Below are 23,207 nucleotides of genomic sequence, written 5' to 3'. Positions count from 1 at the left end.
AGTCAAAAGGAAAACATTCAATAATAGAAAAAAACTATTACTATTACTTGAGTCTCTCTTTTTCTTCTTGTCATTTTATTATATTACACCTACTTTATTTTATAACAATGTCTAATTTAGGGTTGTATATTATATTTTTCAAAAGATGTATAGTACACATATTTTGCACACTTATGTCTCATGTATTTGTCATGTGAAAAGAAAAATAAAACACTGCAATGTGTGAAATACGATAATTATATATATAACTATCAATACTTGTATTATAAGTATAAAAGATCGTCATAAAGTAATAAATGTTTTTTTAAATCATAATTTTGATTTTGAGATGATATTAAGTCATCTTTAATAAAAAGATATATAAATTTTTTAATATAAATACTAATTAATCGATTTTTTAAATAAATACTCGACATCAAATGAGAAACTTAAAAGAGAAAAAAAGTCATAATTATAATACTTAGTTGTTAACACAAAAAATTATTTCTCAATTAGTTTAAGAGCGTATTTTTATTTCTTTTTTTATTCTTTTAAGTTTTATAGTCACAAAACTCACTTTGAAACTAGAACATCTTGAGAAAAGTGTATATAATATCTTTTTAAACAAATATGTTTTTACAAAGAAAAGGTTAATCATTGATAAATTAATTATTATTTATTTAGTTAAAAAACTTAAATTTTCCATGACAAAAATGTAATTTATTTTATACAAATAAGAAATTTATTATGAGTTTTTTTTGTTTAACAAAAAGACTATTTTTAGTATTCTAAGAAAATAAATAATGATAACTATTTTTCTAAATTTGATACGGATTTTTTCCCATATGTTATTTAATTTTCCCACATCATTTAGGTTTCGGTAAAAATCGTGATATTTTATACTTAAGTACTTACTTTAGTTTGCAGATATTTATATAAATAATTAAAAAAGTTAATCATCTTTTTTTTTTCTCGAGAAATCCAATGAACAGGCGGAATAGGTAAAGATTTGTAGTATTTGTTAGATCGAGAAAAAAACTGTAATTAGACTTCTCTGCTAAGTTTCTGCTGTATTTGGATTCTCCGGCGAACATTAGTATCTAACCATGACCGGCGGTGGAGGCGATGCCGCATCGCCGCCTCTATCCTCTCAGTCAACTCCATCCAACGGTGGGGAATTCCTTCTTCAATTGCTTCAGAATCATCCGCATCAACTTCACTCTCAGCCTCAACCGCCACTGCGGCCGGAGTTGCAGAATCTGCCGCATGATCCAGCAGTTGCAGCAGTAGGTCCTAGTATGCCCTACCCGCCATTGTTCCATACTCCTACAAACCCTTCTGTTTTGCCCTATTCTCACTCTCCTCCTCTGTTTGTACCTCATAACTTCTTCATCCGAGGGTTTCTCCAAAACCCTAATTCTGGCCATACCACTAACCCCAATTACTCATCTCCGCCTGCCCCAAGTGGGTTCAGTCAATATCACCATGCGAGTCCACTTGGATTTGGATCAGTCGGAGAAAACATGGGCAATTTGGGGATTTTCGGTGCCAATGCTAAGGCGAGTAATTCAAATAATGAGTTTGATCATAATCTGATTTTTGGATCTTTACGTAGCCATATTCAAGGTAATGTGAGTATGATGAATGACCGCTTTAGTGATAATTTAGCTAGTAAAGTTGGTAACTTTGAACAGAAAAACCATGAATCAAGATTAGCGAATGTTAGGATGTTGAATGGTGTGGAGGGTAAGCTTGAGAATGTCATTGGTTCAGGTCGGAAACAGTTGGGCAATTTAAGGGGACTTGAGCAACAGAATAGTGGTGGAGGTGGAGGTGAGAGTGAGAGTGAGAGTGGTGGTTTGGGGTGGGGAAGACAGTTTCATAGTGGGACTGTAAGAGGGGTTGTGCCACCACCAGGTTTTTCAAGCAAGCCAAGGAGCAGGGATTTTGAGCATAATGTCGATAATGAGAGGAACAATTTTGTTGAGTTGAACCATAGGGGTATTGGCTTGAATCATGAGTATGAAAGGGAAAGTAAACATCTTTCCAGGAATGGTAAGAATTATGATATTGATTCAGATGATCAAAGGGTTTTTCGTCAGCTGGATTCACCCGTCCCACCAGCTGGAAGTAAACTTCACTCTGTTTTGGCTTCTGATGTCGAGGATTCCACGTTGGAATTACGTGGTGAGGATGATGTGAGTGGGGATGTTCTAGGTAGGAGTTCTGCTCAAGGCCAAAGCGAACTGGATGAATTGGGAGAACATGTTATCAGTTCTCTTGGACTTGAGGATGAACCAAATGAAAGAAGTGATAAAAAGAATCATCATGCCTCTCGAGATAAGGTATATACTGCCCACATATGTTCTGATTATATGGGCTTGATTTGGTGTGATGAATGTATAATATTAGTTAGCTTTAATGCGTGTCTGTGATCTTGTGTATGTTAATAAGTTCCATTACACAAATTATGATTTAAGGTTACTTTTTCAGTTTTTGTTCTTTGTAAAAGAAACTTATCTGTTAAAACCTTTTCTTGGTTGTGCTACAATGTCTCAACTATATGGTGATATCAATTCTTGTAATCATTATAAAGCTTATTTGTTTTCTTAATGCAATTTCTTGGAATTGTATTAACTAATCCTCATTTTTTTGGGGCCCTAGAGATACTAATCAACATGTTATCTGGCTTTGATAACATATATTTCTGAGACTGATAAATCCTTGACTGTGAGCTACTGTATGCACCGACTAGCTGAATTTCTAACTCGTTGCATTTGAAGATGTATGTTAAATGCTATTAAAACAGCCTCTTTATTTTCTTGTTTCACTACTTTGGATCAAAGTACCTCGAGAGTGAATCAAATTTGACTTGGAAATTCAGATTGATTTTGGATGCCATTTTCCTTGTGACATGGATTAGTGTGTCAAACTAACCTGACGTAAATTAGAGTTTCAGGATGATAGTACACCAGTTGCATGGAGCTTAAATTTGAAATGAAGCACATTTGTTTGAATTGTGATTTTCTTCACTTTGTGGATAACATTGAGGTGTATATTCAATGTATAAGAATACATGTTTTAGTGAGGACAATTCTTTTTTTTTTTTTTTGAAACTAGTAACTTTAGTATATATATCCACATGTGTACTACAACAAAAGTGTAGCTCCCTTTCAAAAGGGTTACAACTTACTGAGAAAGGCAGTCTTAATCTAAACTGTTGCCTATAAACAATCTAGCACATCAATCATGTCTTCTGTCCTAGCTAATACTCCGTCCGTTTAAAAAAGAATGACCTCCTTTCCTTTTTAGTATGTCTCAAAAAGAATGACCTCTTTCTTTTTTTGGTAATAACTTTCCACGTGGCATGTTTAAGACCACAAGATTAAAGGGCAATTTTATAAATTTGACATAACTTTAATTTAGGACCACATGATCAAAAGTCTTCTTTATTTTCTTAAACTCCATGCCAAGTCAAACTAGGTCATTCTTTTGTGAAATGGAGGGTGTATCTCTTCTCTACACCAAAAATTGAAAAAAGCTTAGCAATTTGTTTTGATATTCTGTAAGTTGTTCTGCACATTCTCAACACTCCTATTGTTTCTGTCTTTTTCAAATTGTCCACCAAATGCATGCTTGGACAAGTTCCATCTCTTCTACTTATCTGAAGCAGTGCCATCTCTATTCCAGCTGCTTAGAACTCCTTTAATGCTCTCTGGTTTCACCCGTCTTATCCCCTTTAGATAGATGAACATTCTCCATAACTGTTCTGTCCATGTACAATGCAAAAAAAAAGTTGGTTAATTGTCTCTGCATGCTCTCCACATGAAGTACATCTAGAGGCCAACTGATAGCCTCTTTTGTTTAAATTTCATGAGTCAAAACTGTTTCTTTTGTCAACAACCACATGAAGCAGTTTATTTTGTAGGGTGCCTTTGGTTTCCAGATCATCTTCCATGGCCAATTTGTCTCCTATCCTGCATTCTTGTTGTGTTCCTTATAAAATAGAATTTACTGAGGATTGACCTTTGGTGTCATTCTTCCAAATCAGCAAGTCCTTTTCAGTGAGGTTGCTGAATGAGGCTATTGAATCTTGAAAATCTGTCCACTTGTTTATCTACCAATCATGAAGGTTCCTCCTTAGGAACGAATTCCATCCTTGTCCAGTGGAAAGCTAGAAATGGACCAAATATATAAAAAGGATGTTTGCCTTTTCATCCTCTACTTCTTCTCCAAGCAGATTTAACATAATAATAATAATTATTATTTTTATAAAGAAGTCCAATTCTCAAAGTATACTTTCCTTGTTTGTAATCATTACTCTGCCCTGAGAGGAAAACCTACTTGATTGGAAGACAAAAACTCGAGTCGATGAAAAATTTGTGGTCTTGGTTTATACCCTTATCTGGTAGATTGGACTGTTTAGATGTGCCTTGGCACATTCTCTAAGAAACTTGTAACCGTGTTCTAATTCTCTAGCATATTGTGTTTTATTGGTGTCTCTGGTGCAATATTCCAAAAAGTTGAGCAATGTATGGTTGGGGTTAAGAGGAGCGAAGGTAATAGTGAGGAGTATGTGTCATTTGACTCATTTCCCTGGTTTGTTAATGAAGGCAAACAAGGAGTTAATAAAGGTTGACTCATCTATCAATATCAATGCTATACTAAAGTGGGAACCTCAAAAGTTAAAAGGTTGAAAAGTCATACCCTTTTCATTAAATACCCCAATTACTAATATATATATATATATATATATATATATATATATACACTAATTAGCTTATTTTGATTTTTAATGAGGTTAATTAGAGAACATGTGAATCGTCATGTCTCTGGAAAAGTTCGGTCAAATGAATATCAATTACTCTTCTATGCTTCAATCCTAAATATTTATGCTTTGTCTAGAACTCGGCTAATTATTTTTGGAGGACCTTCGGAATGTGATAATCATCAGGATCGTTTTCTCGTCATGGTGATAAATCATTACCTTGTGTCCTCATTTTTTCTTCCCTTAACAAACATACAAAAGCCACAACAACCATTGTCGAATTCCACAGTTACATAAGCATTGTCTATTATATTAGGCACCTTAATGCTACGTTGTGCGGACTCTTCACTTCGATGCCACACCCGTGTCGGATTCTCCAAAAATACACTACTTTTGGAGAATCCAACATGCATGCGTTGACATTTTCGAAGAGTCCGAGCAACATAGCCTTAATTTCAAAGGGAGAAGTAGTTTAAAACTATGTTACTTGGAATATCAATTATACTCATCTATGCTTCAATCTCAAATATTTATGCGTTGTCTAGAACTCGGCTAATCATTTCTGAAGTACCTTCAGAATGAGATAATCATCATGATCAAGTATAAACTCTGGTTTTCTCGTCATGGTGATAAATCCTTACCTCGCGTGCTCATTTTTTCTTCCTTCAACAAACATACAAAAGCAACAACCATTGTCGAATTCCACAGTTACGTCAGCATTGTCTTTATATCAGGCACCTTAATGTCGAAAAGGGAAGTACTTAAAATTTAGTAACATGTTACACAAGCCTAGTTATTAATATAGGCAAACAAGTGTTGACTCATTTCCGTTGTTTGTTAATAGAAGTAAAAGTGAGGAGTAGGTGTCATTGACTCATTTCCCTTGTTTTTGTTAATAAAGGCAAAAAAGGAGCTCATGCCAAGATCTTTCAATAGACTTAACTTGGATGCAAATAAAGAAGTATGATAATTTTACTTTCTTCCAACTGCACAATTGGAAGTTGATCACTAATATTCTCTTTGTTTTAGAATGGTTACAAATAAATTACTAATATATCATGAGGTTCAAAATAAACCAGTTAGGAGTCGTTTAGTAGTGTATAAATATAATGCTAAATAGAGTGTATTAGTAATGCTAGCATTAGTTCTGTATAGATTATTTCTTATTCATTGTTTGGTTTGGTGTCTTAAAATAGCACGCATTACATAAAAATATTTGTTTACAAAAATATCCTCCACAATTATGGTGAAAACGAAGTAAAGGGAGTTTTGAGGGGTAATTGGGTCTTTTAACTGTGCTAATGTATGCATTAAATCTCTTTGCATTATTAATACCTAGAAATCTATGGTATTAGTGATAATACTAATACATAATGCTAATGCATGCATTATTTTTGCTAATGACTCTCTACCAAACGCCCCCTTAATCACTCTATTCTTTCTCCGACTTCTCTCTCTATCCTTCTTGAAACCAAACATACTTTTACTGACTCATCTTTGTGTTACTTTCATCAGGACTATCGATCAGACAAAAGAGGAGCATATATACTTGGCCAGAGGATGAGGATGTTGAAAAGACAGATTGCATGTCGGAGTGACATTAATAGGATGAATGGTGCTTTTCTAGCAACATTTCAATCCTTAATTCCTCCGGAGGAAGAAAGGACAAAGCAGAAACAGTTATTAGCACTGCTGGATGGAATTGTTAGCAAGGAATGGCCTGATGCTCGGCTCTATGTTTATGGATCATGTGCCAATTCTTTTGGATTCTCGAAAAGCGATATTGATATTTGCCTTGCAATTGAGGATGCAAATATTGACAAATCAGAGGTATTGTTGAAGTTGGCTGACATGTTGCAGTCAGGCAATCTCCAGAATGTGCAGGTATTTTGAAAAATTTAGCAAAACCAATAATATTCATTTATATACCATGTATATATCCAGAGTATAAATGATGACGTATCTGGCTTGGGACAAGCTGGCCTCCAAAGAGGGTCTTGGAGCGCATTAGGGCTGATCTGAGCCAAAGGAGACTGAGGACCAATCCAGGACTGTCCAGGAGGGGTCTGGTCCAAGGCTGTTTTTAATCTAATAAGTAATTTATGTCCTTGCATATTTCCTGTAGAAAATAAAAGGAATTTGCATTGCTATTTTTAAAAAAGCCCCTAAGCCCTATAGACCATGGGAACAATATAACAACAACAATGACATACCAACTATAATCCCACAAGTTGGGTTTCGGGAGGGTAGGATGTACGCCACCTTACCTCTACCTTTGTGAGGTAGAAAAGTTGCTTCCGATAGATCTTGGAGGCAATAAGGGAATTAATTGATACATATGTATACTCACTCATATCTATTGAAGAATACCACAAATTCTCGAATAACTAATGGATGAGAACTTCTAGTTCAATAAAATGGCTATTTTAGCGTAAACAATAAAGAAGATGAATGTACGCGACCTTACCTCTACCTTTGTGAAATAGAGAGGTTGTTTCCGATAGATCTTGGAGACAATAAGGGAAATAATTGATACATATGTCTACTCACTCATATCTATTAAGGAATACCACAAATTCTCGAATAACTTATGGATGATAACTTTTAGTTTGATCGATGGCTATTTTAGCTTAAACGATAAAATACACGAACATAGCAGATATCATAAGGAGGAGTCTTATAGCTGATTGCAACTATTCTATGATTTGACAGTGATTGAACTTATAGGTCAAAAATTTATGAACAATTCATTTATTAAGTTGTTTAGACCTTCACTTGAAATAATACTTTCTTGATTCTATAAACCAAAACTAATGCTTTGTTTGTTTTGACAAGTCTAAAACTAAATTTTATTACCCTTTAATATCCCATTAAAGGGATTTTTGACTTCATAACATTTACTTTCATTAATATTATGAATGTCAATTTACGAAAACATGGATTTTACATTTTCCGCCTAATTGTGAGCAAATTTCAAATTCACCTAACAGGTTCAAAATCAATAATAGGTCAATTTAAAAGATTAAATATTAATATCAGATCCGACCTGTTTTTTTTGGCCCAATTTGTTTCGCTAGAAGTCCACATAACTCAGGTTGACGCACGGGTGGTCCCTGGCGTCCCCTTAGTGAGCTGGATTAAGTCTACTTGTCATGTTCGATCCAGAGTGGATCTAGAATCTTATATGCCTCTGATTTTTATATGGTCCTTAAGTTATGTGGCACATTGTTTTTCCTATGGTGCTTTCTTCATATTTGATTCTGTTCTAGTATGGTCTCTAACTCAAGTTTCCTTGCAGGCACTTACACGTGCCAGGGTGCCGATAGTCAAGCTTATGGATCCAGAAACTGGGATATCTTGCGACATATGTGTGAATAATGTTTTGGCTGTTGTTAACACAAAGCTTCTTCGAGATTATGCACAAATAGATGTACGATTAAGACAGTTGGCATTTATTGTTAAACATTGGGCTAAGTCTAGAGGGGTGAACGAAACTTACCAGGGGACATTATCTAGCTATGCGTAAGCCTACATTTCGCAATTTCTTTTTCCGTTCTCTTTTTCCTATTCAATTCACCCCGTACCAAGTGCATTATCTAGCTATGCATACATTTTCATGCTATTTCTTTTTTGCTTCTCTTTCTCTCATTTGTTAGGCTGACTTTTATTTTCTGCTTCCAGGTATGTGTTAATGTGCATTCACTTTCTACAGCAGCGAAGACCTGCCATCCTTCCATGTCTACAGGTGTGTTTTCTTTAGGTCTGATGTTATGATGTATGTGAAACTTGTAAGTTGTGAACATTACCTGAACTGTTTGATTGGTAAATCATCACTACTAGGAGTGTGCAAAATATCTGCTGGTGGGGGCTGAGTGTGGACGGCTTTTTTCATCAATTGTAATTCGGAAAAGGGTCAAAAATACCCTTAAGCTATCTGAAATAGCTCACATATACCCTTAAACTATATTTTGGCTTAAAACTACTTTTCCCGTCAAACTTTTGGGTCAAAAGTGCCATTCTAATTAACGGAAATTGTTAAATGCCATGTGGATGCCACATGAATGCCATATGGCACCCCAATAGATTTCCACTGCCACATAGACTAAAAGGAAAAGGGTCAAAAGTACCCTTAAACTATTTGAAATAACTTAAATATACCCTTAAACTATATTTCGGCTCAAAACTACCCTTCCCGTCAAACTAGTGGGTCAAAAGTGACCTCCTTATTTACGGAAGTTGTTAAATTCCACATGTGCCACATTGACTAAATCCCTAAATCTTAATTTTATTTCTGAAATAATGAAATGAGGGGGGAAGTAATTAGGATTTAGGGATTTAGTCTATGTGGCAGTGGAACCTTATTGGCATGCAATGTGGCATCCACATGACATTTAACAACTTCTGTTGATAAGAAGGGTACTTTTGATTCAATAGTTTGACGGGAAGGGTAGTTTTGAGTCGAAATATTGTTTAAGGGTAAAAATGAACTATTTCGGATAGTTTAAGGGTATTTTTGACCCTTTCTATTTAGTCTACGTGGTAGTGGAATCCTATTGGCATGCAATGTGGCATCCACGTGGCATTTAACAACTTCCGTTAATAAGAAAGGGTATTTTTGACCCAATAATATGACGGGAAGGGTAGTTTTGACCAAAATAAAGTTTAAGGGTATATATGAGCTATTTCGAATAGTTTAGGGAAATTTTTGAGCCTTTTTCCAATTGTAATTTATTGCTCTAGTCAATGACTCTGAGAATTCTTAGTTGTTTGATTGAGCTCGAATTGCTTTGGTCGGTTTGTTCTAGTGACGTGTACTTTCTTTTCATCACGTGCCTCTTCAGTTAAGCATGAGTCGTTTTCTTTGAGGAACCAGACTGTTGGTTTCAACATGGTGATTTAGATTGTGGAAGAACAAAAATTAAAAAGTTCATCATTCCTATAATCTAGTCCTTTTTTTTTCTCTTATGGGGGTTTCAGTTGTTCAGTGTCTCTTGCTCTATGTGGAGAGTAAGCTTGAAATTTATCTTCTTTTGGATCTTTAATAACATTTTTCTGCTTAACCAGATGCTAGTTTGGGAAAAATCCTGAGTTATAGCTGTTTTAAATTTCATATTAAGACTTTGGTGTTGCTGTTGACGAAACATTATTGTGTTAATAGTCAAATCTGCGTCTTAGAGCTAGAGCTATGTAGTGTGAAAGACAGTCTAGTTTCATTTTTAATTAAATAACAAATCAATCATATCATTTTTCTGCAGAGAATCCTCTCTCCTTAGGTGTTTGCCACCTTATGCCCTTTTTGTTTTTTTCTCCTTTGTTAGAGTGGAGGGATACTTTCCATGTAGAGATTTTGATATGGCTAATGAACTAGTTGCCTGTTGGATTGTGAAACTGCATTTTCTATTTTCTTTTCTCTTCAATCTTCAGTGTATGATTGTTCAGTGTGGATGCTCATTAAATGCGGACATTCATGTGATACCATCTGAACCTGTATCAGCGTATTCTGCAATAGTTAATTTAATCTCACATAAAAGGCATAAATCTTGCAATGCGGTCTCATCCTGTACTTTATTATAAAAGATTGGTTAGGGAGTATGATTAAGAACAAATATAAATGATTTATGCACATGGGTAAAAAGAAAGAGGTTCCCCAATATGCTTTAGCATTTACTTACTATAAAGAAGCATGAAACTTGCTGCTTTTTTCCCTATCTAATAATCAAGTATAGTTCGTTACTGACATTGGTTAATCAATTCATCATTAAAAATTTAGGAAATGAAATTCTTAGTGTGGGCAACCCTGTTTTGTAATATTTACCCCTTACATGTGCTATTCATTGGCCTTGCGAACTGATTTGGACAGTGTCACCTTGCCTTTGATATATATGTAAATACTTTTCTGCTGCTGTAGTCATGAAGAAACAATTTTTTCCTTTTTGGGTTGAGGTGGTATTCAGGCAATGTATAGTTGAAAGGATATTTCTACGTTCTACTTTGTATGAAGATAGTTATCCTTCTTCACATTCTTTTTCCCTGTCCTCTTATCAGGGTATGGAAGCAACCTACTCTGTTACTGTTGGCAACATTGAATGTGCTTACTTTGATAAAGTGGAAAAGCTTTATGGTTTTGGATCTCAAAATGGTGAAAGTCTTGCTCGGTTGGTGTGGGCATTCTTCAGCTACTGGGCATATTGTCATGATTATGCAAATGATGTTATTTCCATTCGTTCAGGAAGTACAGTGAGGTAAGGCGTTGTAACTACTATTGGTGTTCTTGTTGATTATATGTTTTTTACCATTCAAAGTATAATGACATTTCTCTTATCAAATTTTCTCCATGTATGATCATGTGAACAGCAAGCGAGGCAAAGACTGGACTAGGAGGATTGGGAATGACAGGCACCTGATATGCATAGAGGATCCATTTGAGGTTTCTCATGATCTTGGTCGGGTGGTAGACAAGTTCAGCATAAGAGTTTTGAGGGAAGAATTTGAACGAGCTGCTGAAATAATGCAGTATGACCCGAACCCATGTGTGAAACTCTTCGAACCCTATATACCTAGCTGATTTGGCCTTCTGTTCAAGAAAAACAACCAATAATTATAGGAATGTCCGGTCGTGCTGTAAATGTTATAAAGTTTGTTTCTTGTATCCCTTCTGGTTTTGGCTTTCACTTCTCTCGTGTATTTAGGCGCTTTTGATCTTCATCTAGCATCTAGGTGTTTTTGATGTAAAAGAACCATCTCCTTGAATTCTATGGTATGTATTCTGTTTATTTTGCATATTGTCAAGGCATTGTTGGTCTTTATGGTTAATCAGCTATCCTTGGTTGGGTGATAGCAAGGCACAAAAATTGCAAAGGCAACTTGTTTGCCAAATATTTAGGTGAAATTACTTTTGTTATTTTTTGTTGTCCTTTTTTTTTTGGCATAATACATAAATATGCTTTTTAGCTTGGTTTCGAATTATATTTATGCCCTTCGATTTTGGATGTGCACAAGTAGACATTTAAACTTTTATGAAGTTGAACAAATATAAGACATGTGTTACATGTCATTTTTTGTCCTTCGTGGTGTTCTACGTGTATTGTGTCATGTAGGACTCATGTGTTTATTTATTTAAAAGTTCGATAGTTAAAGTATCATGTTTGTGCATTATGAAAATTGAAGGTCAAAGTTAAAATTTGAAGTGAAGTTTAAGATCTAATATATGTATTATGGTTTTTTTTTTCTTTTAGTAAATGCATATGTGGGTAATATATTTTTGTACATGACTCTATTCAATATATATTTTAACACAGGCATAAACATAATTGTTTCCTTCAACCGTTCAATAGGCATTTTCGTTTAATAATGTTGAGTCTATACAAATAGACAGTTTAACTTGTATAAAATTAAACAAGTAGAATGCGTACATAATATTCTCTCTCATAACCTTATATTCGTAGTATGGTAGAGTATATTAATAAAAATAAAGCTTACGTTAACTTTGTGTTTTAGTAGTACTTTGTTTGGTACATTTTTTATTCTATGTATAACTGATGCAAGCCTTAGTTACACACTCTATTGTGTATTGAGGACTGTATTACTAATACCATCTACTTCTAGGTATCACTCATTTTTACATTTTTTTTCCATTATAATTGTGGATGCTTTAATAAATAAATATTTTTATACTATTACATACTCTTTTTTTAAAAAAAAATATACCAAAACAAAATTACTTTTTCTTTTTTTTTTAAACTAACAATCTATAAAAAAGTATTTCTATACAAAAATTACTACTTAGTTCACTTTATTTTGGCCAAACATTCCAAAGCGTTATCATCTTGGGATAAATGAGAGAAGCTAAAAGCGAATTGCCGGAGGTAATAGTGGTGGGGCTACCAACGATTTTCAAATTCTACGATGAAGAGTTATCGAAAAAATATAGAATGCTGAAATCATGGGAATCTTCACTTCCATTGGAGAATTATATTTGTAAACATGCTCAATCTGTAAAAGCAATGATTTGCTCTCCTTCTCATCTTGGGATCCAGATTTCTTCCTCCTTGTTCCGCCTCTTACCGTCACTGCGGCTTATCGTCACCACCAGCACTGGCCTTGACCATATCGATCTCGTTGAGTGTCGCCGCCGCGGAATCTCCGTTGCTAGTGCTGCAACTCTTTTCTCAGAAGATGTTGCTGATTTTGCTGTTGGATTGTTGATTGATGTTGTTAGAAGAATTTCTGCTGCACATCGCTTTGTTAATAATGGACTTTGGGGCCAATTCCCACTAGGCTCAAAGGTACTCTCTCTCTCTACTTGTTTTTCTGATTTTAGTTGTTTTTCATTAGAAATCAGAGAGAAAAAAAATGTTATTCTGATTTGTGAAACTATACATATTTAATGTTTAGTAGTGTTTGATGTGACAGATAAAAAAAATATATAGTCGGGAACAAAAAAAAGATAATGCTTGACAAAAGTTTTTTGTCTTGTTTAATTGATATGTTTAAAATAATTTATCCCATCATTTATAGCATAGTTATGGGATAATTTATCAGTTATAGAGGATAACTAAATCTTGAGATAACTAGTTCCGAATTAAACGATAGAGTTCAACTTACCCCTTGAAATTTAGGGGTGGAAAGACTAGACACGACCTTTCACAACAAAGTGTTAATATTTGTATATATATATTTATTAAATCAAAAATTGACCTCCATGTACCATGTAATTTTCCGGTGGGCGGAAAGACTAGAACACACGACCTTTCACAATAAAGTGTTAATAGTGGTATATATATTTATTAAATCAAAAATTGACTTCTATGTACAATGTAATTTTCCGGTGTGGTGGTAGCAAACTTTTGTGTATTTTGCATTACGAAATGCAGCGTATTCTTGATGATGGCAGGTGGGAAGCAGGAAAATAGGAATTGTTGGGCTAGGAAGCATAGGTCTAAAAGTTGCACAAAGGCTTGAAGCATTTGGTTGCACTATATCATACCAATCAAGGAACAAAAAGCCTGTTCCTTACCCTTTCTATCATGACGTTTATGAACTAGCAACCAACTGTGATGTCCTAGTCATTTGTTGTGCATTGACAGACCAAACCCACCACTTGATCAATAAGGAGGTTCTACTAACACTCGGGAAGAAAGGAGTAATCATTAATATTGCACGAGGAGCCATAATCAATGAGATGGAGTTGGTACAATGTTTAGAGGAAGGAGAGATTGCAGGTGCTGGGTTGGATGTTTTCGAAAATGAACCTAATGTTCCTAAAGAGCTCCTTTCATTGGATAACGTTGTGCTAACACGACATATTGCTTTTCTTACTGAGGATTCTATGAGAGCTATGTATGAACTTGTGTGCGGGAATCTTGAAGCTTTTTTCTTTAACAGACCTTTGCTTTCTCCAGTTTTGGATGACTAAGATATTATATTCAACCTTGAAATCAATATTATTCTCTCATCTGCTTTGATATTTTTATCAACGTCAAAGTGGAATGTGCAACTCTGCCTTTTGTCAAGAATTTACTTAACCTACTTGTCAGTCAGTGGAAGCTAGTGGTTAATTATCTGCAGAAGCGAAGCCATTTGCTCCATATGTTTGTCTGTGTAAGGTCTCTGAGGTATGATCGCTTGAAATTTTAGTCCTACAGTAAATGAGTCGGGCTTCTCCTCTTATGAGAGATGGGCGCAAACAGCCCCCAACTAGTTGTATGGAGTGTGGCTGTGTTTGTGAAAAGTCGTTGTACATGCAGATGCACAATTAAGTGATGTATCTTAAGTTGACATGTGATGATTGAAGCTTGTTCTGGGGCTTGAAAAAACAAAGTTAATTACTCTACTGAAGATTGTTATGTTTGCTAATTTCTTTATGTCAAAACACCCCAGTATGTGCCATTCGGTTTTCAACATTTGTATCTGCATATGTGGTAATTGTCTCATTTCAGTCATATAGGTATAGTACTACTAGAAAATTTTTAGAATTAAATAAAGGCATATTAAGAATTTTTTTTTCTTTCTTATTCTGTTAAAATGAACAAGTAAATAAGAACAGATATAAAATGAAATATGAACAAGTAAATAGGGAAAAAGAGAATATAAATTTACCCTCAATTTTACTTTGGAATTATTCATATATCCTTGCTACTAGTAAGTCATTTCGTATTTTCCCTTAATGTAACAACATACGTGGATTTATTTCTATGAAATATCACTATGTCAAAATATTTTCAAGAATATTCAAATAGCCTAAAGATATCACGATACTCGAGTGGTTCCAAAGGCGAGCACGATAAGTTGAACAAAAATTCTTTTAATTTACAGAAAATGGCCTAAAATATCCTCAAAATATTAGAAATGATATAAAATTATCCTTCATCCACCTATTGGCTCCAAAATACTCTTTCCACCCACCTATTGGATCCAAAATACCATTGCCATCCACCTATTGGTTCAAAATTGACCACTTATTTAACGGTTTTATGTTTAAACTATTTAAATATTTTTTAAATACTATTTGTTATAATTTAATTTATTAGTATAATTTATAAATCAATTCACTACCCACCCAAAACTAATTAAGCCCCACCAAATTAATAAACCTGTCACATTATTAATGCAACAAAAGAAAATCTACTGCCAATTGAGTGTTTCTAAAAATTTGAGGCAAAAATATCTAAAGAAGTAAATTATCATACATTCAAGTGTGTAAATAAAAATTATCGATAAACTTAAAAGTCAGACTATTTTCATCTTAATTATTCTTACGTCTCAATTATGTGATGGTACTTCATAGGTAGCTTTTTTTCAAAATAATATAATAAAGGTTTTAAAATAAATCATAAGTATTTATAAAATTATATTTTAAAAAAGTGCATGAATTAATTCGGGATATATTACTTTTTTACCTTTAATCATAAATTTCTAAATTCAATCAATCCTATTGAAAGTGTCCTCCTAAATAAGCGATTCAATCTAAATTTAATTGGGGCTTCTATTCGGACTCGAATAATTTTAGATGTCATTTTCAGGAATATATAATTTCATTGTGCTTTAGTAGTGTTTATGACGATTTTTATAATATAGTTGGATTATTACTTGGGTGGGGTTTAGTTAGTAATGAGTGGGTAGTGAGTTGGTTTATAAATTATATTAATAAATTAAATTATAACCAAAAGTTGAACGACAAGTATTTTAAAAAGTTTTTAAAGAATTTAATTTTAAAACAATTAAGGAAGTGGTCAATTTTGAACCCAAAGGTGGATGACAAGGGTATTTTGGACCCAATAGGTGGATGAAAAGGGGATTTTGAAGCCAATAGGTGGATGAAGGGTAATTTTGTACCATTTTCAATACTTCAAGGGTATTTTAGGCCCTTTTCCGTTTAATTTAAAAAAATCGACTTAGAACCCATAAATCAAAGAATCATATCTAGCATAGAAGAAAATAGATCTTATTTATCTTAAACTTGAATAACTTGAAACAGATAATTGATTTTCCTTTTGAAAATCGAAATTTAATTTCGAAATATTTTCCTATCGAATCCATTTTTCAACATACATACACAAGTATACACACGAATTAACATTACCTATAACATTATGAGAATCAAATGCATGCATATATATTTTTTGATTAATTAATTAATATCATCGCTCATCTCGGCTTCGGCAAATGATTGAGAGAATATTTTTTGGACAAAGTTTGTTTTAATTATTTATTTAATTAATTAATTAAATGACCAAAATGTTTTTGATTAATTAGTTGATAACAGAAGTTGAAAATTAATCGAATTGTTTCAACTTTTTAGTTGACTAACCCGATTCGACTCGGATCCGCGCGCGATCCGTTTTATTTGAACTTTCCCGCCATGACTGTTCTGAAAGGTTGCAACTTTCAGGAACAGTCAGTACCATTTGAAAGGTTGCAAACTTTCATTAATAGTCGTGTGAATTCTGAAAGGGTTGCAACTTTTCGGAACCTATTCTTCTTGCTTATAAATACCACTCATTCTTCAAAATATTTCCTAACGAATTTTCTTATCTTCTTCTTCTGCACACATTTTCTTCGTGTACTTTCTTGCTGTGGATTGGTTCGATGACAGTAGATTTTTTGGTATCTACACTCTGCTGATTAAGATCATATTACCCTGGAGGTTATATGCCAAATCAAACCTCAGATACTAGAGAGGAATAATTTCCTTAAAGGGACACTGTGAGTTCAGTGGACTTAATCTTTTTCCAATTTAAAAGGTTTTTTCATATTCTGGTATGTTTTTTTTTTTTTACAGATTTTAGTTTTTGTGAATTAAATTTCTGTTCATCTCTCTTACTGGTTCTATAAATTTCAATTACTTCGTGTTTTTGAACAATTTATTAGAATCAGTAATTTCTGATTTTATAACACTGGCAACACTCTTTTCGCTGAAGATGTTGCTGTTGGATTGTTGATCGATGTTGTTAGAAGGATTTCTGCTGCAGATCGGTTTGTTAAAAAGGGACTTTGGCCTATTCAGGATCACCACTTCCCATTAGGCTCAAAGGTTGATAAAAATTGTCTCCAAAATTATATATCTGAATCGTTCAAAAATAATGTATATTCATGTTTTTTTTTTTTTTTTATGATTATAGGTGGGTAGCAGGAAAGTTGGAATTGTTGGTTTGGGAAGCATAGGTCTAAATGTTGCACGAAGGCTTGAAGCATTTGGTTGCACTATATCATATCAATCGAGGAATAAAAAGCCTGTTTCTTACCCACCCTATGGTGATGTTCATGAGCTAGCAACAAAATTTGATGTACTTGTTATTTGTTGTTCGTTAACAGAAAAAACCCGACACTTCATCCATAAGGAAATTCTACTGGCATTGGGTAAGAGAGGTGTAGTGATTAGAGGACCTATAATCAATGAGATGGAGTTGGTAAAATGTTTAGAGGAAGGAGAGATTGCAGGTGCAGGGTTGGATGTTTTCGATAATGAACCTAATGTTCCTAAAGAGCTTCTTTCAATGGATAATGTTGTGTTAACAAGGCATGTTTGGTTGTTATACTGAGGATTCTTTTAAAGCTATGTATGAATGTGTATGTGCAAATCTGGAAGCTTTTTTCTTGAACAAACCTTTGATCACTCCAGTTTTGGATAGCTAAAAGATTATCAATGTTGGAAATCATATTTATCCACTTTTCATCCAGCTTTCTAGTGTTTGATTTCAGTTTATGGGTTTCTTCTTGTAATGTGAAAGGAGAAATTTTTGGTTGATTATGATTACATGGAGTTAATATCTTAAAAATCACTCAACTTTAGGAATAGATCTATCAAAGTTATTAAAGTTTATTTTGTATTGAAAAAATAACTCAACTTAGATTTTTATATCAATATAATCATTCTACTTTAGGAATTGATCTAGCGAAGTCATTAAACTTTGTTGGGTATAAAAAAAATCACTCAACTTAGATTTTTATATCAATAAAATCACTCAACTTAGACATTTATGTTAGTAAAATCATTAAACAAAATTTATCATTATTTTTATTTGTTTCATATAAAATAGACCCTACAAATAAACAAACAAAATTAAGAAAACTAATTTAATTACTCTAAACAGCAGAATTCTATCATTATCGATACTTGCATGATATCAGTAAGTGCACATAGTATCTTGTTGGAATATTACTTTTTATACTTAATTAGCTTTTGACACTATTCTATTGATGGCAAAAATAAAATAAAATAGGAAGATGATTAATATTTTCACCAAGTGTGGGGGTTTCGATCTTTGCTATTTTGTTATTACTATCAAAGATTGTGACCCCTGGAACTTAAATGGTAGGTTTTTAAGAATCAATTTGCGGGTGTTCAAATCGTCGCAAAATAACTCCCGCACAGGAGTTGGTAAAAAAACCTCAAAATTTAATTGTGGCAACCTAACTCTGGGGGTTGCTGAAACCTCTGATACAACAGACTACAGGGGTTCCCAACCGGGAACCCCCACAATATGTAAAATAAATTCCCGCTATTTAGGCTTTTTTTTTTTTGTAATGTATTGATTCCATCGTAAAGAAGAAGAATAAAATAAGCAAAAGAATTTTTGAAATTTATGTCTTTATCATCCATTTAAATGCATTCCTTTATAGAGTTATGACGTAGTAAATGAAAGGAAAATATACGTGTACATTAGATAAATAGAATAAAGATTTGTTTGGATTAAAAGTTTGAATCCAGTAAAATCATGTTATACATAGAATGTAGACTTAAATGCAAATTAATATAAAAAAAGGCAATTTTCACATATAGCAAACATAAAATTCATATTTATATTCTATATCAAAGTTTTCATAATTATGCTCCATAACAAACTTATATATGTATAATTCGTTATACATATACAATTGAAACGAATTGTATAAAACGAGAAAGAGAGAAATTATATGCAATTTGAATTTGTATAAAACGAGAAAGAGAGAAAGGCAAAAAGAGACTTGTGCATGAAATATGCAATTGAATCGAATTGTATAAAACGAGAAAGAGAGAAATTATATACAATTTGAATTTGTATAAAACGAGAAAGGCAAAAGAGACTTGGGCAGGGAAATATTTGTATTGTATAATTACAAGTGCATAGCACGAAGATATATGTATTTGCATGCGTTTATACAATTTTCTCTCGCTTTATACAATTAGAAACACAATTTATACAATTCTATTGTATAAAGCGAGAGAGGCGAGCGACAAAAATAAGCGAGCGAGAGAGGGAGAGTGGCGAGCGAGAATATGAGGGAGAGACAGACTGACAAACAGTTTGCTATGAAACACAAATAAATCAAAGGGTAACTATTATATTTATTTTATATTATTTGTTTGTCATTCTATACAATTATCCCTAAAATAGTAGATCTATCAAGAAAAAAAATGAGTTAATTAGAATTTTATTCTAGCCTCCTACCAATTTTGCTTTATAATATTCACTTTTTCAAATTTATAATATTACATTTATCTTTCTTATTTTAATTATTTTAACACTTTTTTTTGACCTAGTCAATATAAATATAAATTATTATCCTATTTATTTGTTTGGATTAATCAAACTCAAAAATCAATCTTCTAAGTATCACACATGTAAACAGAACCTTTCACTCTAGCCTCCTAGACATTTCAATAAAATATTTGATGAAATGAAAATATATAAATGAACAATTTTTAATCTCCATAAGAAAAGTATTTTTTTAACTCTTTCTTAGGAAGTGTTTTAATTTCAAACAAGAAGCTTCATGTATCTATATTTCAATCTGTAATTGTATTCTTTTTATGTCATTTTGTCTGTCTTAATTCTAGTCTTTGATGAAAGTTACAAACAAACATCTTCATATTTGTTTTATACCATGTCAAAACTCAAAAACTTTATATTAAAATTTGACATTATTAATTTAAGGTTATGTGCAGTTTTACTAGTTTGTTTCTCTGAATTATTGCATTAATATGTCCAACCGTTAATTAATTTTTTAAAAAAGAAATTCCATATCAATAATTACATCTGATCTCTTATGCTTCTTAATCAATCAATAATTGTCTGCTTCTAACTCAACGGACCTCATGCATTAGTCCATTAACAAAGTATTTCAGAAGGTAAACAAATTAAAGATGTTCAACATCTTTTTTATAGTTATTTCAAAAAAAATTTTAAGTAATTCATTTTTAATTAGAAATTTCGAGGTATTTTTTATTAGAAATCTATCAAAAATTCAGAATTTTCTTGTGACATGTTACGGATTAGCAATTTTCGACAAGAACGAAACTGAAAATTTGTGGCATTCACTACATTAGCGGCAATTGATTCTTACTTGCCGCTAAATATGTTCCTAAAGTCTTTAGCGACATTGATTCTAATGACACTTGACTAATGCCGGTAAAGACTTTAGTATTCTTTAATAATGTCAATATTTGATGCTGCTAAAAGCCGTTTTTATCGTAGTTATTCTTTTGTTGTTGTTTTAGTAATACAGTTTCCAAATGAGAGAAGGTATCCTTTCAGAGTGTAAAAGTCTATTGAGATCACAAAAAATCACTTAAAAATAAAAGGTGGATAAATAAGTACGTAACTAGACATATTTGGTGTAGGAATATATATGCTGATCATCATTTATGTTATATCAAGGTAAAAATAGTATATTGAATTATTATATTATATCATCAAGGTATAAAAATCTAAATAAAGAAAGATGCATTTTGTCTCAAGAATAACTTCCCATGCAATGTTTCTTTTTAATAGTATAATATAATCACTTGATATTTATGAACTTATACATGTTTCTAACATGATTAATTGAATCAAATTTATTATAAGATAAATGATTGCTTTATTTGTCATAAACTTGCAAGATTATTACTGGCTATATATGGACACTCCCTTGGTTCCGTTTATGGTAGGACAAAACCTCAGCGATGATACTGAATCCATAAGGAGGATCAGAGGAGAGTGGGTAATAAAAAGGGAAATTTTTACATATAGCAAACAAAAAAATTATATTTATATGTTATAGCAAAATTTGCATAATTGTGTTCCATAGCAAACATATAAATGTATAATTTGCTATACATATACAATTGTATGATTCGCTGGCCTATTTCGCTGCAATATCTGTATAAAATTTGCATTTGTATACAATTGAATTGAAGTAAAGTGTTTGTATATTGTATAATTATAAGTGTATAGCAAGAAGATATATGTTTTTGCATGTATATATACAATTTTCTCTCGTTTTAAACAAAACAGAAACACAATTTATACACTTTTGTTGTATAAAGCGAGAAAAAATTGTATTTCGCTGCAATTGTATAATTCGCTGACATATTTCGCTGCAATATCTGCATACAATTTGCATTTGTTTACAATTGAATCGAAGTAAAATATTTGTATATTGTATAATTAAGTGTATAGCACGAAGACATATGTTTTTACATGTGTATATACAATTTTCTCTCGCTTTATACAAAACAGAAACACAATTTATACACATCTGTTCTATAAAGCGAGAGAGGCGAGAATGGGAGAGTGGCGAGCGAGAGTTTAGGAAAAAAGGTGACTGACAAACGTTTACTAAAAGGCACAATTAAATCAAACAGTAGCTATTCCATTTATTTTAGATTATTAATTTGTTATTCTGTACAATTATCCCTTATAAGGGAAAACAACAGATAAACTTCTAATTAACCAGTTAAGCTTTATAAGGGATGAACAAGTTCACATGAATACACATACTTCTGACTTAATTCATGAAGCATATTAAACAATACGTGTCATTATTGACAACCAAACACTTGAAAGATGGAATTAGGCATATAAAAAAGATCATGTAGTATATATAGATTGTATTGGTCAATTTAAGAATATTGTGTCACATGAAGCAAAGTAACTGCCCCTCTTGCAAAACTTTATGTTATTTTTATGTAGTCAAATTCATATGATGGAATTGAAGTGGAACCTTTTCATCTTCCTAATATATGATTTTCTCTCTAGAAATTTCTTGTCTATTATACTCTTCAAGATGCTTTTCACCACAAACTTTAGCCTTTTTATCATATAAATTAAAGTTAGTCATTTCACTTCAAGTTATTTCATTAGGGTTAGACAGTTGGAATATTGAAGTTCCCACTACTTGATTGCAAAAACAAAAAAGCACAACTAACATACTTTGTTATTTCGAATATAAAATAGAAGTAATGCATGTACTTACAAAAGATAAAGATTTATAATTTGTCATATCCCTAATAGCAAATTGGTTATACCTACAATTCAAATGACACAAGAGAGTTTTTAATTCAAAAATATTGAATAGGAGCTGATTAAAGTCATGGTTGGATGTGGTATAATGGTCGATGGCAAAATAAGTACATTATGAGAGTTAGAAAAATTTTACACTTTAGACATAAAGTGACCATGAATGAACAAATAGAAAAGTGAAGAATGGTCCCCTTAAAGGCATTTGGCTTTCCAATATTGAATAGGACATTTTTATTTTAAAAAAAAATAATCTATAATAGGCGTTTGATCATGAATTTTTTTTTTGTTTAATTTGTCATAAAAAAGTGACTCTCCAATAATTAGCAAACATACTTGTCAATGATGTATAAACTCCACATGATCATCATTTAATTATCTTGGCCAAAGGCGGATCTATTGTAGCAGGTACGAATGATCAAAAATTCTTAATTTTTTTTTGAAACTGTATAATTATATTTAAAAAATTACTGAAGGTATAAGTATTTATTGATGGGAACCCACAAACTAAATTGTTGGTTGATCTTGTGTCAATGAAGGACCCATCGAAGTTACTTTATGCTGCCCACTATGGGCTTCAATCTCTATAGGAACATTTTTTTAACTCAATTTCTCTACTTTTTTTACCTTTACTTTTTTCCAGCAGTTTTGTCCAATTATTATTGCATATTAATTTAATTTTTATAAGAAATCCACAA

General features: G+C 32.5%; 2 protein-coding genes and 1 pseudogene across 2 annotated transcripts; all 3 read left to right on the top strand.

Annotated features, from left to right (window-relative positions):
• Positions 1 to 939: 939 nt before the first annotated feature.
• Positions 940 to 11,648, top strand: LOC107007892 (UTP:RNA uridylyltransferase 1). Its single transcript, XM_015206725.2, has 6 exons — positions 940 to 2,324; positions 6,263 to 6,631; positions 8,046 to 8,269; positions 8,429 to 8,492; positions 10,793 to 10,989; positions 11,102 to 11,648. Exons 1-6 carry the CDS (start codon positions 1,086 to 1,088, stop codon positions 11,310 to 11,312), a joined length of 2,304 nt encoding a protein of 767 aa, XP_015062211.1. The 5' UTR covers positions 940 to 1,085; the 3' UTR covers positions 11,313 to 11,648.
• An 841-nt stretch (positions 11,649 to 12,489) lies between these two features.
• On the top strand, positions 12,490 to 14,602 carry LOC107009771 (glyoxylate/hydroxypyruvate reductase HPR3-like). The gene is made up of 2 exons (XM_015209112.2): positions 12,490 to 13,032; positions 13,641 to 14,602. The coding sequence occupies exons 1-2, from the start codon at positions 12,583 to 12,585 to the stop codon at positions 14,160 to 14,162; spliced, it is 972 nt and encodes a 323-aa protein (XP_015064598.1). The 5' UTR covers positions 12,490 to 12,582; the 3' UTR covers positions 14,163 to 14,602.
• Positions 14,603 to 17,138: 2,536 nt separating this feature from the next.
• Positions 17,139 to 17,881, top strand: LOC107025188 (annotated as a pseudogene).
• The last annotated feature ends 5,326 nt before the right edge of the window (positions 17,882 to 23,207 follow it).

This window comes from Solanum pennellii, chromosome 1, assembly GCF_001406875.1.
Source record: "Solanum pennellii chromosome 1, SPENNV200".
NCBI lineage: Eukaryota > Viridiplantae > Streptophyta > Magnoliopsida > Solanales > Solanaceae > Solanum > Solanum pennellii.
The sequence above is the reverse complement of the archived record's forward strand: the minus strand, read 5'-3'. Positions and strand labels throughout refer to the sequence as shown.

Bases quoted from the DNA above. Each gene is read 5' to 3' on its own strand.
- LOC107009771 (XM_015209112.2), top strand. From the start codon at position 12,583: ATGAGAGAAGCTAAAAGCGAATTGCCGGAGGTAATAGTGGTGGGGCTA. The intron at 13,033-13,640 runs GTACTCTCTCTC...TGATGATGGCAG, and splicing joins AATTCCCACTAGGCTCAAAG to GTGGGAAGCAGGAAAATAGG.
- LOC107007892 (XM_015206725.2), top strand. From the start codon at position 1,086: ATGACCGGCGGTGGAGGCGATGCCGCATCGCCGCCTCTATCCTCTCAG. The intron at 2,325-6,262 runs GTATATACTGCC...TACTTTCATCAG, and splicing joins ATCATGCCTCTCGAGATAAG to GACTATCGATCAGACAAAAG. The intron at 10,990-11,101 runs GTAAGGCGTTGT...TCATGTGAACAG, and splicing joins CGTTCAGGAAGTACAGTGAG to CAAGCGAGGCAAAGACTGGA.